Consider the following 24,641-nt stretch of genomic DNA (forward strand, 5'->3'; position numbering starts at 1 on the left):
TGAGAGATATGACAAGACTTTCCTGTGCTCATAGTGAAGGATTGAGGTGGTGGAGTAATGGTATGGGCAATGTTCTGTTCTGCAGGTGTGGGGGGGCCCATATGTGGTGTGGGCATGAGATTCAATGTCTCTAGGTACCAGGAGGTGCTGGCTAACCATCTTCCTGGAGCGACGGCAAAGTTCTATGGGAATGCAACTGATTGTTTCTTCCTGCAGAACAATGCACTATGCCATGCTGCATGTACAACACAAAGGTGGTTCACAGAGGTTGGCGTTAACCTGTTGCCTTGGCAAGCCCAGAGTCTCAATTGAAGTAATGTGGAATATTCTGGAGCACTGTATATGCCTGAATGATATAATCACGTAATCACAAGAAAGATATTTATTTAACCAAATATTTCGGTCTGGAAATAGCAGACCATCGTCGGTGGTATTACAAGAACAGTTTAAAAAATATACAAGCTAAAATACTAACAATAGATCGTTGAAATTAGAACATGCCGCGTGATGTTATATCACTAAGTATGAAACGAAATATTTTGAAGTAGAAACATGATTGAATTTGCTATTAAAAAAAAAAAAAAAAAAAAAAAAAAAAAAAATTAATGAGTAATCTTGATTAGGCTTTCCCAGATTTTTGATATAGATATGCAGTCATTACGATTCAGGTTGGGATGATGGAGCAAGGCCTCCACGCTTTCCTTGAACAAACGTTCGAACCTGTAACGGGATCTATGTAAGAGGCGCGTCTTGGACCAAAGGATGCTGTGGTCAGTTTCAATCCCGTGTTGAGCCAAACCAGACTTTTCAGGTTTATTGTGAAGAATGGATGATTGATGTTCTTGGATAGCAAATTTAATAGCAAATTTTTAATAGCAAATTCAATCATGTTTCTACTTCAAAATATTTCGTTTCATACTTAGTGATATAACATCACGCGGCATGTTCTAATTTCAACGATCTATTGTTAGTATTCTAGCTTGTATATTTTTTAAACTGTTCTTGTAATACCACCGACGATGGTCTGCTATTTCCAGACCGAAATATTTGGTTAAATAAATATCTTTCTTGTGATTACGTGATTATATCATTCAGTCTTATGTCGCAAGTATCCTTAAAACAACAAATTCTGTATATGCCTGTACAAGCCACCTGTCAACAGCCACCGTCAATTGTTGGAGCATTTGAAGGCCGAATGGCAATGTATCCCACCAGAACACTGTCAGCAACTTGTAGACAGCCTTCCATGATGTGTTGCAGCCGTTATTGCTGCAAAGGATGGCGCAACATGCATTCATCATGTATGGCCTACCAGACAAGTGGTGTCCAGATAATTTTGGCAGGACAGTAAGTATATATGCACACGCACACACACACACGCACACACACACACACACACACACAGTAATCCAATTATCCTTATCCAACCAAAGCAGGAAAGCAATTTACCAGTCAGATGCAATTACATGCTGTATACAGTGCCGTGCCCTTGTATAAAACGTTTCCATGAAAAATTTTTGCTAAAAATTTTACTTTGTTAAAAGTACAAAACAGTTTATACGCATACATAAAAAAAAAAAAATTTTAACATAGTAGAACATTGTAATCACTAATACATGAAATTCATTATAAGGATAATAAAAATTTTCAAAATTGTTTATTTTGTTAATATATAAATGTGTATAAATAAATAAATAATATATATATATATATATATATATATATATATATATATATATATATATATATATATATATATATATATATATATGTGTGTGTGTGTGTGTGTGTGTTAAATATACCAAGCAATTTTATAAGCTAGGTTTAATCCTTTTTCCCCAAGTAAGCAAACAGACAAGTTACGCCTGCACGTAGTGCAAGTCTGAGGCAACTCGTGGTAAAGGTGAAGTAAGAACCGATCACTTTCCTTAGTATTTTCTCCTAATGCAAAGCACATCCCCTTGTGGAGATGTATGATGCTATGCATTAAAGGCAAGGGCCACTACCCAGACTGGTTTCGACCTTTATTGAGGTCTCATCAGTGGGAGCCAGACCTAAAAATGCTAAGGTTGAAGTAAGTCAAGTTTGCTTACTTGGGGAAAAAGGATTAAAACCTAGCTTATCAAATTGCTTGGTATCTTTAACATAGTATATACCCAAGGTAAAAAATTTTCTACACATATATATAGATATATATAAACAAAAATTACTTTTATTTTAATATAAAAAGAAATATTATTACATAACAAAGATAATTTGGAGATATGCTTTTAACTATATAACAATTAGGATAAATGTAGATTTATTTTACATATTTATCCATCTTGCTTTAGCCGCCACAAAATTTTTAATAATATCTTTAATGTCTAATGAATCCATAATATTATTTTCAATTGATATAATTGATAAATCCGTTAGACGCACTCCAGAAATTATTGACCGCAAATAATTTTTTATTAGTTTCAGTTTTGAAACACTTCTTTCTCCTGGTGCTACGGATATTGGTAATGTTAAATAAATACGCATTACAATCGCAATATTCAGAAATGTGTCGGTTAATTTATTTTCGTATATATAATTTAAAACATCCCGAGGAGCCGCCTCTTTTTAATAAAACATTGCAAAGTTTTTAATTCCTCAAATAAAGTCATACTATCAATATCGCAATTGTCGCTTGGTTTTAAGTGCGAATCTTTACAATGTTTCATTAAATCTTCATCGCTCCAATCTTTTAATTTGCTAATGTCTTATAACTTAAAAGTCCTCGCTATGTTGTTTTAAGAATATGAATCTTTCCGTGATTTAAAATTTTGTTTAGGATCATGCTTTGTCTCGTCTGATGCTTCGTAATCAAACATTTTTGTTTTTGTTATTTTGCGAATGTCTTGAAAAATATGATCAATATTAAGATCGTTTGCAGTTCTAATATTTTCAAAATTTTAGTCTGTTCGGCGAGTGTTTAATTCTTGTATAACATAATCAAGATTATCCGTAATTTTTCCTATATCAAATGTCGGATTGTGCATTATTTTGCTTGCAACATTTACGAGACTTAAGATTTCGTAACAAACATGAACAGAGCAAATAAATCTTTGAAATTAAGTTGTCTGCGTGAACTCTAGAATCGATCTTTAGTTACATCTTCCGTAATATCAAAAGGAGCCTGGTAAATTTCCTTGATATTATTTTTAAGTGGCTTTATTGCTTCTACTCTACTTTCCCACCTAGTAGCAGAAAGTGTTTTAAATTTAAAACGCAACTGTTTTTTGTTTGTGTTTTAACATAAACAAATGTTTGTTTGTTTTTAATATATCCCAACGCTTCACAGATATTGAAAAATAATCATATAATTCCTGTATTACCCCCCAAAAATTTAGTTTCAGAGGATATCTTAGCTGCATCATTAACTGCCAAATTTAATGAATGAGCAGCACACGGAATAAAAAAAGCCCTTCAATTTATTTCAAGGATTTTTTTCTGCAGTCCTTGTTTGCCTCGCATATTTGAACCATTATCATAAGCTTGCCCATGTAAATCCGAAATGTTAATATTCAATAATTTTAAATATTTTTTTATAAATTCAAATAGTCCTCGCCCAGTGGTATCTTCTGCAGAAATTCATGAACATAAAAGGTTCATGAATTTCTGCTATATTTGTATCTTCATTTTGATTAACAAATCTAATAACAATAATTGTTTTGTGTGGCTTATATCCAGAGTAGTGTCAAGAATTAATGAATAATATTTCGCCTCTTTAACCATTTCTAAATAGCTTCCGAAATTATACGGATGATTTTCATTTTGTATTTTATCACCTAAATAATGAACAATGTTTCTTTTTTGTGATGTTTGAATGCGATGCAAGTGTTCTGCCATTATCGAATCAAATTTAGCGACAGTTTCTACTAACTTTAAAAAATTGCCATTATTATTTTCAAAAAGTTTTTGTGAAGAACCTCTAAAGCTATACACTGTCGCGATAAATATTGTATTATGTAGGTTAACCGTTCTATAACAGATTGCCAATTTTTTTTTTTTTTTCAGTTTCAGGTAATCTTTGTTGTGTGCAATCAATAATGCATTTCTTAATCAACGACATCTTAAGTTCGCTGTATTTCGAACAGTTTTTAATGTTCATGGAACTTGTCTCATGTATTTTTAGTATATGACTCAAATGTTGCCAATCATTACAACCGTATTATTAGTAAGTTGGGGATTTTGACTACCAAATATTTTGCAATAATAACAGAAAACCGAATTTCGCGATTCTGAATAAACTAAATAACTTCATAAAAGTTTTTCTCCATTTGCTAAAGTTTAATAATAGTATGAATCGGAAAACTTGCGGCCAGATTCATCTTTGGGAAATTCTTTATTAACTACTTGATGCAGGCAATGCTCAACTCAACTAAACTAAACTCTAACTTCGATAGTTATATGATTTGGCCAAGTACCTGGATCATTAACATTAAAATTTAAAGTAAAATTTGAAGTTTCGGGTTTCGCTGAATCGGAATCCAATATTTCTTCGGCTGCAACTTCTGTAGACAGTCCAGTCAGGTCAGTTTCATTTTTGCATGTAACATTTGTTTCTTCGTAGTTATCTTGTGTCCTCTCTTTTTCCATAATAGAGCTACATGGAGTATTTGCTTCGTCAGAACTTTCTGTTCTTTGCGGTCCTGAAGTTAAAAATTTATTCAGCGTTCTGGCCAATTTTATGTTCCAGTTGTTCTCGCTTCAATTGTCTTTTCCTGTTTTGTGCACCAGATAACTTTGGCTTTTTTCCCCCCGACATCTAGGAGTTAACATAGTTGGTTATACTTTAAAATAAGAAGAGCAGTAAAAGTTGTCTGCCAAAATAAATAATTTCTGAAATTTCCCCTTAAACTTATTTTTTAACCCTTAACCGACTTATTTTTTAAGGTGAATGGCCCAAAACTGACTGTTTTTTTTTATTACAGAATTTGATTTCTCAGATGTTTTGAATAATAAATATGCTTACATTTTTGGTATTTTTTTGAAAATTAACATGTAGAGATTAGCCACTGATTGATTTCTCAGTGATATTTAATATTTTTTACATTCTGGTAATTGTTTAATATAATTAAGAAATTTCTAGAATATTAAAATTATTTATTAAAGAAATTAGTAAAAGGACCCCAACCCCAATGTCTTCAACCAGAACAAGAAGAAATATATAAATAAATCTCTTATTAAATATTATTTATTTTCTAGACGTCTACCCAACATAATATAAAAATCATTTGTTTTCGAAATAAGATACATAACTAAAATGAAACAATTTAACGGATTTTCAAACTTAGCAAAAATATAATAGACGTATTTGCTTTGCGTGAATAATAATCCAAATTCACAAAAAATTTACTTCTTTCTTCTTCTGCAGCTTCTCCCACTTAAGTGGGGTCACCATTGATGATGAGTCTCCTCCACATCCTCCTGGCTTGGCTGTCACCACATCCAAGTTCTTCATCCTCAAGTCCTCTTCTACTAGCTCTCTCCATCTTTTCTTTGGCCGCACACGCTTCCTCCTTCCTTGCACATCTATCTGCATGATCCTTCTTCTCACATATTCGTCCTGTCTCCTCATCACATGTCCAAACCATCTCAACCCTGCCTCCTGTATCTTCGCTCCTAAGTTCGTAACTTTTACTGTTCTCCTCACATAGTCATTTCTTAGACGATCCTTTCTGGTCACACCGCACATCCACCTAAGCATTCTCATCTCTGCTACTTCCATCCTGCTGATGTTATTTTTCCTCAGGGCCACAGTTTCTATAGCATACGTCATAGCTGGCCTCACTACTGTCCTATAGATTTTGCTTTTCAGATTGATCGGCATCCTCTTATCGCCTAACACTCCAGCCATCTCCCTTCCGTTCCTCCAACCCGTTTGTATCCTGCATCCCGCTTCCTTCTCAGCTCCTCCACCTTCTTCCACTGTTAAACCGAAGTATCTAAAGTCCCTCACCTTCCTGATGACATTTCCTTCCAGCTCCAGATCTGTCTCCTGGCCGCCGCCGCCCACAGCGCAACACAACACATATACTCTGTCTTACTTCTGCTCAGTCTCATACCTCTCTCTTCCAGTACTTTACTCCATCTTTCCAGTTTAGTTCCTGCTTCTTCTCTTGAATCTGCACACAGCAAGATGTCATCTGCATACAACATTATCCAAGGAGCATCTTCTCTCACCTCCTCCGTCACCACCTCCATCACAATGTTAAACAGAAACGGACTTAATACTGATCCTTGATGCAAGCCAACTGTTACTTGAAAACTTTCTGTCTGTCCCAGACAGGTCGAACACTTGCCTTCACATTTCTGTACATCTCCCGCACCAACCAGACATATTTCTCCAGAACCTTCTTCTCCCTCAGACACCTCCAGACTTCTTGCTTTGGCACTCTATCGTATGCTTTCTCCAGATCAATAAATGCCAGATGTAGCTCCCTTTGTTTCTCTCGAAACTTTTCCATCTGCCATAACCCAAAGATAGCATCTGTTGTTGATCTACCAGACATGAAGCCAAATTGTTCCTTTGCAATCTCCACCTCCTTCCTCAATCTTCCATCAAGATCCCTTTCTAGGATTTTCATTGTGTGCGACATCAACTTTATTCCTCTGTAATTTTTACAGTCTTGTGCATCCCCTTTACCCTTGTAGATGGGGACAAGAGTACTCTCCCTCCATTCCTCGGGTATATTTTCCTGTTGGCAAACTTTCATGAACAGGTCCCACAGCAAGTCAATTCCCTCTTCCCCCAGTACCTTCCATGCCTCCATTGGAATCCTGTCAGAGCCCACCGATTTTCCATTTCTCATCCTCTTCATGGCCTCCATCACTTCCACTCTAGTGATGTTCTGCATCATTCCCTCAGAAGGCTGCCCATCTTCTCTGTAAGTCCTTGCATTTTCTTCATTCAAAAGTCCCTCAAAGTATATTCTTCATCTGTTTCTTATGCCACATCCCTCCATAATACCCTTCCTTCAGCGTCTTTGATCGCATCACATGTAAGATGTCCTTTGCTGTTTTATTTCTACATTTCGCTAGTTGGTAAATTTTTCTCTGTCCTTCCTTTGTTTCTAATTGATCATGCAGATCTTGATATGCCATGGCCTTCGCCTGTGCCACAACTCTCTTGGCTTCTTGCTTTCTCTCTCTGTACACCTCTCTGTCCTCTTCCACTCTTGACTCATCCCACTTCTGCTTTGCCTTCCTCTTAGCTGTCACTGCCACTTGTACATTATTATTCCACCACCAACCCTCCTTCTGCTCTCTAATCTTTCCAGATGTCTCAACAAGCACCTAGATTGCACAGCTCAGGATTACTTTTGATTTATGTTTCCACCAATCTTGTCCCCCACTGACAACGAGTCTGAAAATTCGAATTTGTGTTTAGATAATAATCAGGCTCTTGAGAAACATCCAACAGCTTCGACTTCAAATACAAATACCTCAACACTAAATCACGAGCTTTTTGACGATCCAGCTTCATGGCCAAACTTGTCCAATTCAATAATTGATATATTATTAAAAACGAGGTCCTCCTGCTCAATCAAAAGAGACTTTTTTTCCCACATGATGAACATAATAGAAGTTTTTTTGTATCGCATTATAATAGGATTTTAAGTAATGGAGAAACCATTAAAAGATCTTGGTTAATTTACTGAAGTTCAAAAAATGTAGCATTTTGTTTCTGCTGCAAATTATTTTCTAATATTCGAACTACGAACTTAATTTCAGAAGGAAATAACGATTGGAAACATATGTCCCAAGTTCTTCAGCGCCACAAAAAATCTAAAGAATATTTTAATAATTTTGAAAAATGGATTGATTTGGAAAAGCGTTTAAAAAATGAAACTACAACTGATCAACATCGGCTAAAATTACTCAAAAAATAACAAGAAAACTGGATGCATGTTTTAAAAAGCATAATATCGGTTATTAAATTTATTGCAAAAGAAAACATAGCATTCAGAATTTGACAGTATATTACAAAAACATGTAGAACGCATAAAAAACAATGACATCCACGTTCATTATTTAGGGAAATGTATATAAAACGAAATGATTAATATATTGAGTAATGAAATTTAAAAAAATAATAAATTGTATCTAAAATAATGAATGCTAAGTATTTTTCAATAATTGTTGATTACACTACTGATATTTCGAGGGAGGAGCAAATGTCCTTAATTGTAAGATATGTCTCTATAACAGAAAAAAATGAAGAAACCAAAGATATTATACAAATAGAGGAAATATTTCTAGATTTTATTACAATTAACAATACAACAGGAAGTGGTATGGCTGAAGTAATTTTAAAATTATTAGAAGAAAAAAAACTTAAATATTCAAAATATCCGTGGTCAGGGGTTAAATATGAAGGGGAAGAATGCAGGGGTACAAGCACTTTTAAGGAACAAAAACCCTAGAACATTTTTTGTTCCGTGTTGTACGCATTCCTTGAACTTGGTATTGAGCGATGCAGCAAGCTGCATTGTAGATATGGTTTTATTTTTTGACATTATTCAGTCAATCTATAATTTCTTCTCTTCATCGATGGGAAGTTCGTTCTTCTAAACCACATCCAAAATTTTAGTTTAAAACCTTTATGCACGACGAGATGGGAAAGTCGAGTTAAAGCTGTAAAAGCAATACGAAATCAAGTAAAAGAAATACACGAAGCTTTAATTTTCATCACAGAAGATGACAGCTTAATTGGGCAACAAGGCATTAAAACAAAATTGGAAGCTAGTTCGTTAGCAAAAAAATTTAATTCTTTCAAGTTTATATTTGGCACATTTGTTTGGTATGACATTCTAAGTGAAGCCAATGCATCTAGCAAACAGTTGCAAAAAATATCTCTTGTAATATTATGGAAGCCTTGAAATAATTAGATGTCAAGAAAAAATTCTTCACGTCATACAGAAGCGAAATAATTTTTTGAAAGTTAAGCACCAAGCCCATAACTTTGCTCTAAATACTGGGTTAAATGCCGATTTCCCAACTATCGACAGCACACGAACTCGACATATAAAAACTCAATTCGATTATGAATGTCCTGACGAATCAATTACTAATTTTGAGCGACAGTTTCAAATTAATTTTTTTAATGTAATTCTTGATTCAGCAATAACATCAATTACCGAGAGAGATTTAAACAGCTAAATAAATATGAATTCAATTTTGGGTTTCTCTTTAACACGGGCAACTTAAAATTTGATGATATAGTAAAAAAAAGCTTGTTTCAACTTAGAAATTGTTCTGTCTGATGGTGATCAAGAGGATATTTCAGCAATAGATTTATTAGATGAATTAAAAATATTGTCTCGGGGGGATATCAAATAATTATTCCCCATTACTACTAATTCTTTTAACAATTCCAACTACTGTTGCAAGTGCAGAGCGCAGTTTTTATAAATTAAGACTCGTTAAAGATTATTTGCGGTCCACAATGTCCCAAGAGAGATTAAATGGCTTAGCCACTTTATCTATTGAAAGTGACATAGCCGAGACATTAGATCTAGAAGTAGTAGTCTTTTGCTGAAATTAAGAGTTATGGACTCTCCATATGATGAGCTCGACTCAAGCAGCTATTGGCAACCTTCATGTAGGAGGTCTGCTGCAAAGGAAATGGCCAGGAAAGGTAGCAATCCAGCAAATAGAAGAGGTTGAAACAGAGGACTGTCAATCCCCTGACCCTCTCCCCAGCACTTCTCAAGATAACACCGGAGAGATTATGTCGCCGGTTAACGACCAGCTCCTAGTGGACTCAGATAACTCTACAGACTATCAGGTTGTCAGCAGAAAGAAGTGCAAGAAGGGGTCGCCAGCTGCAGATCCTGAAATAATACCTCGACCCTTGGAAAGAACAACTCCAATGGACTTAACAGCACAACCTGATGAAAGAATAGAGATCAACTCCAGGGCACAACCCAAAGAGAGGATTCCACCAGTAATTTTAAGAACAAAAGAAAAATGGTCTTTAATTACAGAGACGATGCAGAATGCAAACATCAAATTTACATCAGCCAAGAGCACAGATGAAGAAATCCGGATTCAACCAGAAGGAACTTCGGACTACTGCCAGCTTACCAGACTTATGAACTGAAAGTCCCATATCACACCTTTCAGCTTAAAAGTGAAAAAAAAATCTAAAGGTGGTCATCAGATGTCTGGCTGAGACCATACCAGCTGAAGAAATAGCTACTGACCTCAAATCACAAGGCCTGGAGCCGATTAAGATATCGCGCATGTACCGAGTAGACAGGTGCCCCATGCCTCTGGTCTTAGTCGAGATCAGTAAAGACCATAGAGAAATTTACGACCTTAAAATAGTCTGCAACTTAGTCATCAAGACCGAACCTCTCAGAATAAAAGCTTCAGCTGGTCAATGCCATCGCTGCCAAAAGTATGGGAATGCACAAAAACTATGTAAAGCGGATTACATTTGCGTCAAGTGTGGTAACAACCATCCCTCCCACACTTGTGTCAAACTGCGAATCAGGCCTGCTAAGTGTGCAAACTGTGGCAGCCCACACCTAGCCAACTACAAGGAATGTTTACTCCACCCATCCAACCTGCAGAAGACTAGAGAGAGAGAGAGAGGCATTACCTCAACCACTCAGAAGCGAACTACACCAGAAATCAGAACGCGGACTGTTACTCCCGAAAAATCATACGCATCTGCGGTTTCTACAAGTAACAAACCGGCACCTTGCAACCAAACTTCTGCAGCAATCCTAGCTGCTACTCTAGGAGAGATGTTAACAGCCTTTAGCAAAACAAATCCCAATCAGGCCGACACCAACAAGTTCCTCAAAAACACACAAGTCATCTTCTCCATGATTAATGGATAACACGGTTACCATAGCTAACTCAATACATATTGCTTATTGGAATGCTAATGGACTAAACAACTTCCTAGAACTAAAAGAATTTGCTGAAAGATATAAGATAGACATCCTTTTAGTCAACAAGATGCATCTTCGGCCTTGCGACAACCCCAAAATAAGGTACTACACACTACTTAGGACAGATAGGCTCAATGCCAGAGGGGAATGGAATGGCTATATTTGTTAAAAAAAAGCATAAGATACAATGAGATCAATAAAACAACAACTACAAACCTGGAAGAAACTGGAATTGAAATTCACACCAACAACATAGGTAGTCTAAAACTATATTCAGTCTACAACCCCCCAAGCAAACCACTCCTTGCCTCAGACCTCTCTCAGCTCCTTGATACAAACGAAGCAACAATAGTGGCAGGAGACCTAAACGCAAAACATCCTGTGTGGAACAGTAGAAACACCAATAATAATGGAAAGAGCCTACACAAATTCGCTATGACAAGAAACATCACTATAGCAGGTCCTGTTGAACTAACACACTACAGACCACTGGGAAAACCTGATGTGCTGGATATAGAAATTTTCAGGAACACCCCACACCAGTTACAGGTTATTAATGATCTTAGCTCTGACCACAGCCCAGTTCTGCTCAGCCTAGGTGGAGAAGCAGGAAACCATCCCCAGACAATCTACACAAATCTCAAGAAGCTCAACGCAACTCTCTGCAACATCACTGACCCTATCCCAACCATCTCCTCACCCAAAGTAGACACAGTAATCAATAAACTGGAAAGCACAATCCAGACTAGCCTTGCAACAGCCTCCACCGTTACTACACCAGCTCAAACTAACCTGTTCCCAGAAGAGATTCTAAAGCTTATCCGCAACAAAAACAGGATCAGACATCGATACCATACAACACTATCACCCCAGGATAAACAAGAGCTAAACAGGTTAACAAACCTAGTCCGATATGCAATCAAAGACCATAAGAATCAACTATGGGAGAGAAAACGTAAGTTCCTTAAACACTGTAGATAACTCACTATGGAAAATGACTAAAGCCCTTCGCAGCGATCACCCCAACATACAACCAATCCATGAAGAAAGAGGCATAGTCTACCGAGACGATGAAAAAGCAGAAGCCTTTGCAGATACCCTGGAGCTGCAATTTCAACCAAATTACGCTCATGCTGACTTGCGCTTCATTGAAAAAATCCACAGGCAAGTATGCTATGCACATCATATCACCAGCAGTGACAACACAAGCTATACTACACCAAATGAAATATACGAAATCATCAAGAACCTCAACAACAGAAAAGCACCAGGTCCTGATCAGATTTCAAACAAACTTATAAAAGCACTCCCTCACAAAACAATAATGCATCTAGTGGCTATCATCAATGCGATGCTAAGACTCCACTACTTCCCCACTCGCTGAAAGCAGGCAGATATAATCCTCATCCATAAACCGGGAAAAGCACCTCAGTTCCCCCAGAATTACAGACCTATCAGCCTCTTGTCAGGCCTTGGAAAAATCGCTGAAAAAGTATTACTAAAATGCCTACAAAACGAAACGGACAATCTAGACCTAATCCCAAAAGAACAATTTGGTTTTCGAACTGTTCATTGCATAACTCAACAAATCCACAGACTTATAGAATACATAACTATCGGATTTAATTGGAAACAACATACAGGTGCAATATTCCTGGATGTGGCGAAGGCCTTCGATAAAGTGTGGCACAAAGGCCTCATCTACAAACTAATAACTGCGAAATACTCACTAAACCTCATCCAAATCATAGATTCTTAACTGAAAGACCGAAAATTTCAAGTGAAACACCGTGGGCTCAGATCCACAACAAGACCTATCACAGTAGGTGTCCCGCAAGGCTCCCTATTCGATAGAGTGGCACAAAGCCTCATCTAAAAACTAATAACTGTGAAATACCACTAAACTTCATCCAAACCATAGACTCTTACTTGAAAGACCGAAAATTTCAAGTGAAACTCCGTGGGCTCAGATCCACAACAAGACGTATCACAGCAGGTGTCCCGCAAGGCCCCCTATTATCGCCGCTGCTCTTCAATATTTTTATCTCAGACGTCCTTAGCACAGCATCAACCACCATGGCGATTCTGACCAGATCGCTCAGGCCATACTTAGCCACACAACGATTGCAAAACGCAGCAGCGGATCTTGAAAAATGGTTTTGGAAATGGAGAATTGATGTCAATGCAGACAAAAGCACGGCCGTACTATTTACAAGGAAGAAAGAAAACCATCACGGAACAGTCGTGATGTTCAATACTGATATCCCATGGCAAAAAGAAGTAAAATACCTGGGAATCAAACTAGATAACCATCTCAGCTTCAACTCCCACATCTCTCATGCCTGCAACAAAGCAAACTCAGCAATAGCTCAACTCTACCCTCTACTCAACCATAGAAGCAAAGTCAGTCCAGAAAACAAACTAAGAATATACAAAGCAATCATCAGACCCATACTAAGTTACGATTCACCAGCGTAGAGCCACACCTCCCCTAGCAACATCAAAAGATTACAAACAATCCAAACCAAATGCCTCCGAATGATCTTCGATGTCCCCATGGTTTGTAAGGAACACTATCCTCCACCAAGACGGAAATCTGTCAGATATACCTACGTTTCTCCTTCAGATAGCAACCAAGTACTTTGCTCAGGCATCACTCCATCCCAACCTACTCATTCGTGAGTCATCAGATTACGATGAAAAAGACAGATGGAAACATAAACGGCCAAAGGCGGCCCTGATCACAGATTGAAATATTTCTATACAGCCCTAATTAGGGCTAGCTACGTGCTCAAAACTTTCTTTCTTCCTTCTTTTAGTCTATGCAATTTAAATATGAGATTTTCTTTCTTAGCTTGAAGGATATGGTTCGCCATGTTGTCCGTAATCCTTTCAAGGATAATCCAAATATCTGCGTTCAAGTAACTTGAAAGTTCAGATTTTTCATTTTGTACCTGGTTTTGAGTAACGCCCAAGTTTTTTCTTGTAGCTTGGATCTGTTTCCTGTTACTCAGGGTTTCTAGATACTTGTTTAAGGTGTATCTACCGTTTCTAGATACACTTGTAACACGTCTTCCTTCTGGCAGTCTTTCCTGCAGTTTACCAGAAATCGAAACATACTGACCAATATATACACATAAACTCCTTCAAAACAGAGCTTTGAAGATCTGCTCCAACGAACAAGCGCAAAAAGACGAATTTAAAGTTATCAACAATACTTTTCTAAAAAATGGTTACAGCCATAACATCATTAACACCTTAACATACAAAGACGACTGTGACACGTCGTTTGTTTATTGCACCAAAATTGATTTTGAATTTTGGTTTCACATATAAATACAACCGAATATAGATGCTAGACAGTCTTGTACCTATTTCCTTTCAGCCGAGAAAAGTTGCCAATGGTGTGTATCGGCTATTTCGTTTGCGTTTGCACAAATTCATCATTATTTGAAAAATAATGATGAATTTGATCCAGCAAATCACCCTCGCCCAAAAAATTGGCAGAAAAACGAACGCTTTCTTATTTTTAATTGGTATGTTAAGGGGTTAACAAAATTCTCTACAAGACCTCAATAAAAAAACAAACATAAACCAGACTACAATAAAACTATAACCATTCCTTATTTTAAAGGGACATCAGATAAAATAAACAGAATACTACAAAAATACAACCTCAAAGCCACCTTTAAACCTCCTGCAAAACTAAAAAGCTTACTCAACTCATCCAAAGACCCACTCCCTCTGCTGGCCCACCCTGGAGTATACCGTATCTATTGCACCTGTAATATACCATATATAGGGGAAACAGGATGCACAATTCCTATCAGACAAAAGGAACATAAACGACACATTAAATATAACTATGGTGAAGCTGGCTTTTCTGACCATGCCCTGAACACTTTACATAGAATTGACTGGAAAAGCAACAGTTGTTTACATCACACCAAAACATGGTATGAATGCAAATTTAAGGAAGCCTGTGAGGTTCTTATCAACCATTCCAATCTGAACAATAATGGTCTAAAAATCCCAAGCATATGGAAAGCAGATATTCTACCCATGGAACCTTTCTCTCTAAGAGTTAACTATTAACAGGACTATAGATAATCCTGAATCCTAAATCTAAAATAACAATTGTAATGCTAAAAAAAAGACATCATTGTTACTGAAAGAAGACCATCTATAAGAAAGAATTTTTTCCTGTTATCTTAAACAGAATTTAGTTTTGATTACTTAAGTATAAAGAGCTAATAAGCTTCATAATAAGCTAGTTTTGATTTTTTTTTTTCACTAGCAGTCATACCAGTAGATTAACCAGTGATCAAATCATTGTTCCTTTAGTTTACTGGTTGTAATGTAACTCAGCTTGTCGTTGTATTTGTATATACTCCAGATGATCTTAATATGAAGATCGAAATACGGGGAAATTAAAAGTTATTTATAATACGGTTGTAAAGTCCATAATTTCTAAAATGAATGCTGATCATCGTGCAACACTAAAAGAAACGATCATGACATTGTTGCTTGCTACATCTCTGTATTTTTGTTTTTCTGTGAATTATAAACCGTTTATAACCATTCTTTTATTTTATTAATAGCAGCAAGGCCTGTGTAGCTCAGTGGAAGTGGCACTTATGTCATTTGAGCTTGGTCGCTCAAAGTCAGAACTCAAGTTCAAGTCTAGTCACCGACTGGAGGAACTTTTTCTAAGCCTTTCTACAACCGATTCCCGAGTTAGTCAGTCTCTGCCACGGGCAAGCAGGTTTTTCCTCCTGGAAACTCTGGTTTTATATCCTGTAAAGTCAAGAAAATCGACCGCAGTATCCACATTATTTCAGACAGTAACATATCTTGTGAGGATTAGGTACCAAGAGATGGCAGCATTTGTTTGCCAGCCTCTTCATTGGTGGCTGCTATAATTAGTGATAGACATGGGTCAGCTATATCTGATTGGCTACCGGTGGAGATTGAACTGCCCACTCAGTCTCCAAAAGCTAGATAGAGTATAAAGTCCTTGCCTACTCCCTAATAAAGGAATAAAAGGAGTTAGCTGATTTATTTATTAATAGCAGCAGATAAAATTCAAATAAGGGTGCTTTTGCTTCAGTGAAAAGATGAAGACACACACCTACATTATATACTAAGATTAAAATTATTAAATTTTAATATTAGTATGAGCCTGTGTAGCTCAGTGGATGTGGCGTTTGCACACCACGGCGCTCGGCCGCACGAAGGAAGGCGAGTCTAGTCGGAGACTAGAGGAAATTTTTCTAAGCCTTTTTTCGACCGGTTCCTGAGTTAGTCGATCTCTGGCACGGGCAAGAGGGTTTTTCCTCCCAGAAACTCGGGTTTTTCATCCTGTAAACTCAAGAAAATCGACCGTAGAACCCACATTATTTCAGACATTAAATATATTGTGTTAGGGACCACGAGATGGCGGCACATTTGAGCCGTCTCTCTTCACTGTGTATCACTTAATTAGTGATAGCCTTGGGCCATCTATCTCTGACTGGTACCAGTGGAGACTGAACTGCCCACTCAGTCTCCAAAAGTTAGATAGGGCTAAATGGTTGTCCCTACTCCTGTATAAGGGAATAAAAACGCGTTATCTGATTTTTTTCTTTTTTTTAATATTAGTATATAAATTTAGTAATGGTGTATTGAACACTGTGATAGGCTGCAGGTTAAACTTATCTTGCACTATTGTTACATTTGTTAAAAACAGACAAATATAAAGTGAAGTGAAAAGTCCTACATTAGTTAATACTACAGTTATCTGTTAAATGTATTGCCAAAATGGAAGAACTTTTACTGATGTAGATTGATGACTCAACTAGTCGGCATGTTTTAGTAAGCCAAGCTATTCAGAATAACTGTCATTTACAAAAATTATTATACATCTTTTGTTTACATATCTGACCTAAATAAATGCTTTATTTGCATCATTTATGTACATATATGGCTGCTTAAAAATGTCATTAAATTATTATATGCATTTACAAGTGGAGGGGGGGGCAGTGATTTGCTAAACAACAGTAGTCTGGAACTTAACGTGTCCTATAACTGGGATATGCCTGTATATATATGTATATTTTTATTTTGCAAGAATCCTGCCCCCATGAAAGATTAAACCTCAAGTATATTAGTATTAGCACTTTGAATAAGCTAAAAGTTAGATGATGATGATCATCATCATCATCATCAAATTCCTGCCATGTACCCTCAAGGGGTGTACAGGATATGATAGTACTACATGAAAAATTTACATCATTACTAACTTCCTATCTACAATTTTCCTCCAAATCAGTCTGTTACTTGTCAAGACTCCAAAATTATCAATCTTATATTTCTATCATCTAATGCACTTTGTACAGTATCAATCCACCTATATCTTGGTCTTCCTCTGGGTCATTTTCTTGGCAGAGAACACTTGTTTTGCTAATCTTTCTTCGCTCATTCTATTTAGGTGACCATACCACCTGAGATTAGCTCTGCTAACGCATTCCTGGATGCTGACAATATCAAGTTCTTTCCTAATATCCTCCTTTTTAATATGATATTGCCATTGATGCCATCTGTTCAGACCTCTAATCTTTCTCAAGACTCTCGTATCTGCGGTCTCTAGTGTTTTATTTCTCAGTTCTCAGATTCATAAGTTAAAACATACCAGTTTTGTTGATTCTGTTGTTTATTTCCATATTTAATTTACCATCTTCACTAAAAATCATGCTTAAGCAGCTGAAATATTTTACTTTTTCCACAGGTTCTCCATTCATTCACAACGCAGTTGACATTTTCAACGATTATACTTATTTTCATTGTCTTTGTCTTTTTATTGCTGACCTCCTTATCTCCATACAATATCTATTACAACAGTTATTCAATTTAGTCAGGGAATCTTGCAGACTTGTAATGGATTTATTTAGAAGTATAACATCGTCCGCATAAAGCAAAGAGCTGACATTAACAACTCCAATTTTGATATCATGTTTAATACCACTTTCCTTCATAATGTTATCCATATCTTTGCCTCATACCAGGTTTAAAATTAATCCACCTTCCTGTACTTCCTTCAATTCTAACTGCTGACTTACAACTCAAATAAAGACTAAGTATTGCTTGATATAATGCCCCATTGACACCATATAACTGTAGTGTATTGAATAGCTTCTCTCTTGGCACCTTGTCATATGCCTTTTCCAGATAGACAAAACTTAAATACAGATCTTTGTTATATTCCCATGCTTTCTCAACTATTTGTCATAAAGCGAAGATCTGATCCTGACAGCCTCTATTTCGGCTGAATCCAGCTTGTTCTTTGCCAAGCTTTTCTTCCACAATTCTTCTCAACAGTTTCTCAAGTATACTTGCATAAATCTTGCCAGGAACGCTCAGTAGGGAAATACCTCTGTAATTCTCACATTCAGTTTTATTTCCCCTTTTTATATATGGGTACTATGAGAGCGTTATTCCAATCATCGGGAATTCGTTCCTCTGTCCAGGCTTTCTGACCTATGCAGTGCAGCCACTGTAAGACTTTTATACCACCATACTTCAGCATTTCTGGTCAAATATCATCTAGTCCTGCTGCCTTTCCACATTTCAAACCTTTGATGGCTTTTTCTACTTCAAGTATGGATATGTACAGGGCCGGCCTTCTCTATAAAGGGGCCCAGGTGCAAGAAACCTTTTGGGGCCCAAAATATTTTTCAAAGGTAAAAATTAAAGGATTCGAAATAAACGTATTGTAAAACCTCTTACCTGCAAATGACTTTGGCACAGGAAAACAAAAAAAAAATCATATTCGAAATATAATACGTTTCCGCAAATGTGTGCCGACTGTGCCCACTCGATCGTGGAGACTGCATGCATTGCACCCACGAGATGGCTGGCCCTGGATACGTATTCCTGACTGTATGCCTGTTGAGTATTTTTTACCACTGCTTGTTTCATTTAGCAATTTTTCGAAGTAATTACTCCATACTTCAAGGATATCTTCCCCCCCCCCATTTTCATGTCACCTTTATCATCTCTAACTCCTTTGACAGGCATTCTTTCCTCCATTTCTAAGCTTCTTCAACAACCTCCAGAATATCTTTCTTACATTTGTCTCTCTATTCTCTAAGAGCACAAGCTGACTTATTTGCCAGGAACTTTTGATATGCTTTCTTCTTTTCCTTCACTGCCTCTTTAACTTCCTGTGTCCACCATGGTGTTCTGATTTTTCTATCCTTGCAGACAACCTCACCACATGCCTCTCTGGCTGAATCAATCAGTGTTTTCTTCAAGGCTTTCCACTGAATCTCCAAGGTTTGGTTGCTGTTCTCAAACTCTTTCATTTTTTCTTCAATAATTTTTGTGTATTTTAGTCTACAGTTCACATCTGAGACCTGCTCAACTTCAACTTTCTTATATGTTATTCTTTTCAATATGAAATTCAATTTTATCCTGCTCAAGACTAAACAGTGATCACTTCCAATTTCAAATCCTCTGTACACGCTGGTGTACACTTTCTTACATGTTATTCTTTTCAATATGAAATTCAATTTTATCCTGCTCAAGACTAAATAGTGATCATTTCCAATTTCAAATCCCCTGTACACTGTGGTGTGCTGCACCAGGGAGAAAACATCACTATCAACAATAACATAGTCAATGAGACGTTTCTTATTCCTTGCCTCTTCTCTCCATGTGAATTTGTGCACATTTTTATGTTGGAACATGGTGCAGACAAGTCCATGTACTGAGCAGAAATCCAATAGGTATTTGTCATTATTATTAGCTTTGCTCTTTTCTCCAAATTTTCCCAAAATATTTTTGTATGTCTGACAATCATTTCCTACTCTGGCAGGAAATGATCCTTGTAGATCTCCAACAAGGACACTTTTCAGTTTTCATTGTGTCAGTTGCTTTCTCTAAAGCATTAAAAAATTCCTCCACTTCTACCTTAGTAGAACCTTCTGTGGGACCGTAGGCCAAATAAGAGTCATTGTCCAGTTCCTCATTCTCATATTTGCCCACATCACTCTACTTGAGACTGCCTGCAATTGAAGAAGATTAGCCTTGTATTTAGTGTTGAATACTATGGCTACAACTTCTTCTTTTCCTTGATTGTTATTGTCTGAATATAACATTTTGTATTTATTGTTCAGAAAGATCTCACCAGTTTTTGTCTTTTTTTTTGTTTCAGTCACTCCTATTATGTTGATCTGGTACTTATCTAATTTCTCAGCTAGCTCCATTTCTTTGCCATTCAGGCTTCTTTTGTTGATAGTATCGATCTTGAACTCTGGGGATGTTGAGTTGGGGTGTGTTTTCAGATTTGTTCCAGTAGCTGACTTTTCACTGTTCGCCCTGGTTCCCTGGCGAAAACAATGGGGGCCTTGTTTAACGGGCAACGCTCCAGCTGGCATGAACTTTTGTCATGTTGTATTTTGGTTTAAGCCAATATGAATCTAATTTGGTTGGCTAAATCCCAAATTGCCAGCCCCATCCTCGTTTGTTCAGTATCCAGGTAGATACCCAACAGGGTGCAACACAAGAAGGTGAGGATTGGACATTAGGTCGGTTCTCCGCATTCCTTTAAAGGATATGTGTAGGTCTCCTCTCAGTTATACAGCTTTGACCCTTAAGCACTGGAAACCCTATTCTACAGACTAACAATGGAGCATTTTCAAGCCACTTTGAGCTCATCAGTGATTAATGTAGTACATAACAACCAGGGCTCGACAAATCAGGCAAAATCCCACTTGCCACACACACACACAAAGTACTTGCCCAAGACTCTCCTCCTACCATTTAACGTCTTAATAAGCCAATAGGAGTTCCATAAAGCGATTAGTTGTGCAGTATAATTGTTTGGAGAACAATTCCAAGGGGAGGTCAATAATTAAAAATAGGAAAAAAAATGAGCAGAATACTAATTTTTTGGAAAATATAATTTGTCACATTAATTTTTGTTACTAGAATGGCCTTTATATTACAAATGTTCTATTGTGTCCAGTCTGCAGCTTGTTTGTATTTGTAAAAAATATTTAAAAAATTTTTTAGAATACAAACAAGATGATGCTTTGGAAGTCTGGAATCAAAGACCCCTCCCCCAACTGCATCAAAATTCTGATTCCAGACTTCCAACTCATTTTCACGAGAGGATGATTTGGAAGATTAAGTGCACAACACACGAACGCATGTATGCAAATTACAGTTAAAAGAAGTGTGCTTTATGTTCTTGTCAGTTTTTCAATTTCAGTTTTTTTATATATACCTTAGCAATTTCATTTCATAACAAAACTATAATTTGCAGTTCCAAATATATGAGTGTTGACCAGAAACATATTTACATTTTATGTTTTCTATATAAGTATACAAAGAGCAAATAAACATTTTAAAGCTTTTTTAAAGAATTAACACAAAACAAAGCTGAATCCTGCAGAAATATATTTGTTCAAATCTTGCAATTATCTACAAGAATAAAAATGCATCATTCTATTAATAAACCAGGAAAAAAAAATAAAATAAAGACTTCTTCATCTGTAAATATCAGTTATAAAATATACACCAGTATACACTATCCAACGGGTATAATAAATTTAACAGATCAGTATCAACACACTTTGAAGAGAGGGGAAAAGAATCATGACTTCTGGCCATTCAACATAGTTTTAACAGTCTTTTTGGATGATTTCTGTTTCTGATTCAAATATATCCTTAAAAATATTGCAGTAAATACTATTAATATACCAGTAATAGCTAACGTAGACATACTATGTTGGTATATTAAAGACGACAACAATATGGCAATTCCTTGACGAATAGTCATCATTATCACAAAAACAACAGGACCAAATTCTGAAATTGTGTAAAAAATAAACAGTTGTCCAAATGCAGAACAGATGGAAAGAAGTAAACAGTCAATAAAAAAATTTGAGAATTCCAACATAAACAAAACTGATTTTGAGAAACCACCTTGCTGTAAAAGGGATATTGAGGTAAAAATGCAAGAAAAAAAATTTACACCACACATCATCTGCACTGAAGACATATGATATTGCTTAAAGAGTTCTCCTTGCCAGTTAGAAGTAAAACTATCAAATATCATATAGCCAGCGAGAATAATCACTCCTGCAGCAGTAGTTGTTATTGCAGTTTTGTCATGAGAAGGACCTCGAGATACAAGAAACATGGTCATTCCGACAGATATCATTGCTGCAGTAATGTATTCATGACATCTGTATGTTTTCTTTGAAATAATTTTACCCATCAACATTACTGGTATAATTTTGGATGCTTTTGCTAATACCTGAGAAGGAAAACTAACATACTTCAGAGCTTCATACTGGCACCAACTACTCATTATATTTGATAGAGAACAGTAAGAATACTTGTATAATGGAGCAGAAAGGGGTGGTGGCCTTGATACAAGAATGTACATGCCTGCAAAAATAAATGCTAGAACTCTGTTCACAAACACTAAAAACTGTGAATCTACAAATTTACGATGTTGTCCTGTTGAACTTTTATATTCTTGTGTCATGATTTTCTCTTGAAGGATGCCCCAAGTCAAATAAGATATCTGGAGACCTGAAAAACAGAAGAGTAAAATGGCAACTTGCTGATATGTTGATTTTTCTGGGTGATGAGAATGGACAGTACGAATTTCTCCTAATTCAAGTCCTGGCTTGTCTACATCATTTCCATAAATGCAGAGCTTGAGGCACTTATGCAAGCAAACATTCTCTAGAAATGAATAAATAAAATAAATATGTCAATAAATACTTACATATATATCAATAATACACACTACTTAATTTAGTAACAGACAACTTTCATAGCTAAAAATCCAAAGAGGATATCAACATGTGAGTTATCAAAAGGGTCACATAAAGTAGATGTTGAAGAAATTATTCAATACATGAGTGGATAAGGAGAGGAAAAGGAGAATCAATCCCTAGAAGTTGTGCATATACTGTGATTAGTAAGAGCATGAGGACTGATTTTTTTTTTTTCTTGTAAACATGAATGAATGGAATGCTAGAGCTAGATGTAAGTGCTTTGTTGGTGAATCAGTTTCAGAAAAGATATGATAAGTAATGAGTCTCTGTACTTGTAATAATAAGAAATTAGGATTTTTTTTCAAAATAACTAATTCAAGCATTACTTAAGAAACACACAAAGAAGTGTTTATTACCATTACCACCCATTCAGGATATAATAGGAACTAATGGCAGAGAATAACAGAAACAGGGAGTTGTGTATAACATCTTCTTTTGTGCTTTTAGTGGTTTTAAAATGTAATAATATTACATTTCTTTCTCATTTGGAAAATCCTTACTGCTATTCCACAAAATGTGATATATACAGACAGAGTAGTCATAATTAAACCTCCCTTATTCAGAACCTTATGTAGCTCAATCTAACAACTGGAATGTCACCAATTTGGTAAGGAGACTAATTAAGACATGGGAAGAAGGATTCCATGAAAAAAGAAATTTAGTTTGAAAAGTCGCTGATAGGGTGAATATGGTGCTGCACAATGTAAAAAAGTATTAAAATAGAAAGACAACTGAAATGAAAGATTACCTTTATGTATTAGACTTTGCAACACAGCAATAAAACATTTAATATCAATTTAATTTAACACAGTAATTATGATATTACAGTTACTGTGTTGTCACAAACTTGTTGCACAACTTGAGCATATTGAGTTCACCTATGCAAAACAGGACTTGGTTCAATGTGGCCACCATTCTTGTGGATCAGAAATTGCATCCTGTACACAGCATTCTCAACAGCAGAACATAGCATGTCTGAAGGAATGTTGGTAACAGTCCGTGATACTTTATCCTTGAAGGCTGTCAATTCAACATGTCACCACATAGATGTTGAGCTTCAGGTAACTCCACCACCTCATCCCCTAATATTATTTCATGTGATTTTTGGTTGTTGCATGGAAAGAAGTGACTATTCACTCTTTCTTCTGTGAAGTGATGCTGTAGAAGCTGCTGTACCAGTCATACAATGTGGGGAGGTGCTCCATTTTGCATAAAAATGATCTTGTTCAGACATCGTCATTGCTGTAGTTGTAGAATGCTGAAACTGTTCATCAGCATATTACAATATTTCTGTGTGGTAATGGAACAAGTTACCTGGTCCTGTCGGAGTGACGTTCTCAAAAAAGAATGGACCTATTATAAAATCTGCTGTAAAGCCACACCAAAACAGTAATTTTCAGTGAGTGTAATTGGAGTTCCTGGAAAGCATGGAGTGATTTGGAAGCCAAATTTAACAATTTTAGGTTTACGGTCCCATTTACATTAAAATACAGATCATCTCCTCCACAAAATTTTCCAAGGCCAAGCATCGTTGACTTCCAATCTAACTAGAAACATCAGAGCAAAAGTCGGTCACTTATCATAATCATCGTATAGCAGCTGCTGTATGCAGCTAATCTTATATGGATAAAACGTAATCATTTTGTGCAAGACTTTCCATACTGTGATATAAGGCATATCTAATTTGTGCTACTTAATGGATGCTGCTACTACCAGCAACATTTTCATGTGATCTGTCGACAATCATGGTGGTAACTTCTTCAATTATCCATGGTGGTACTGGTTTCCATCCTCTGTCAGGTGAAACTTGCAAAGATCCTGTTTTTTCAAACTTCTAAATCATCGATCTAACTGCGTTAGCTGACTGAGA

General features: G+C 36.4%; 1 protein-coding gene across 1 annotated transcript in view; it reads right to left on the reverse strand.

The window, feature by feature from the left end:
- Positions 1–21,360: 21,360 nt before the first annotated feature.
- sll (adenosine 3'-phospho 5'-phosphosulfate transporter 1) overlaps positions 21,361–24,641 on the reverse strand; it is a 38,427-nt gene continuing 35,146 nt past the window's right edge. The window contains exon 4 of the mRNA XM_090398650.1: positions 21,361–22,676. Coding sequence (XP_090254776.1) covers positions 21,574–22,676 — 1,103 coding nt within the window. The 3' untranslated portion in view covers positions 21,361–21,573. The remainder of the gene's footprint in view (positions 22,677–24,641) is intronic.

This window comes from Typopeltis vanoorti, chromosome 10 (assembly GCF_054136105.1).
Source record: "Typopeltis vanoorti isolate ZY-2024b chromosome 10, IOZ_Tvanoo_1.0, whole genome shotgun sequence".
In the NCBI taxonomy this organism is placed as follows: domain Eukaryota; kingdom Metazoa; phylum Arthropoda; class Arachnida; order Uropygi; family Thelyphonidae; genus Typopeltis; species Typopeltis vanoorti.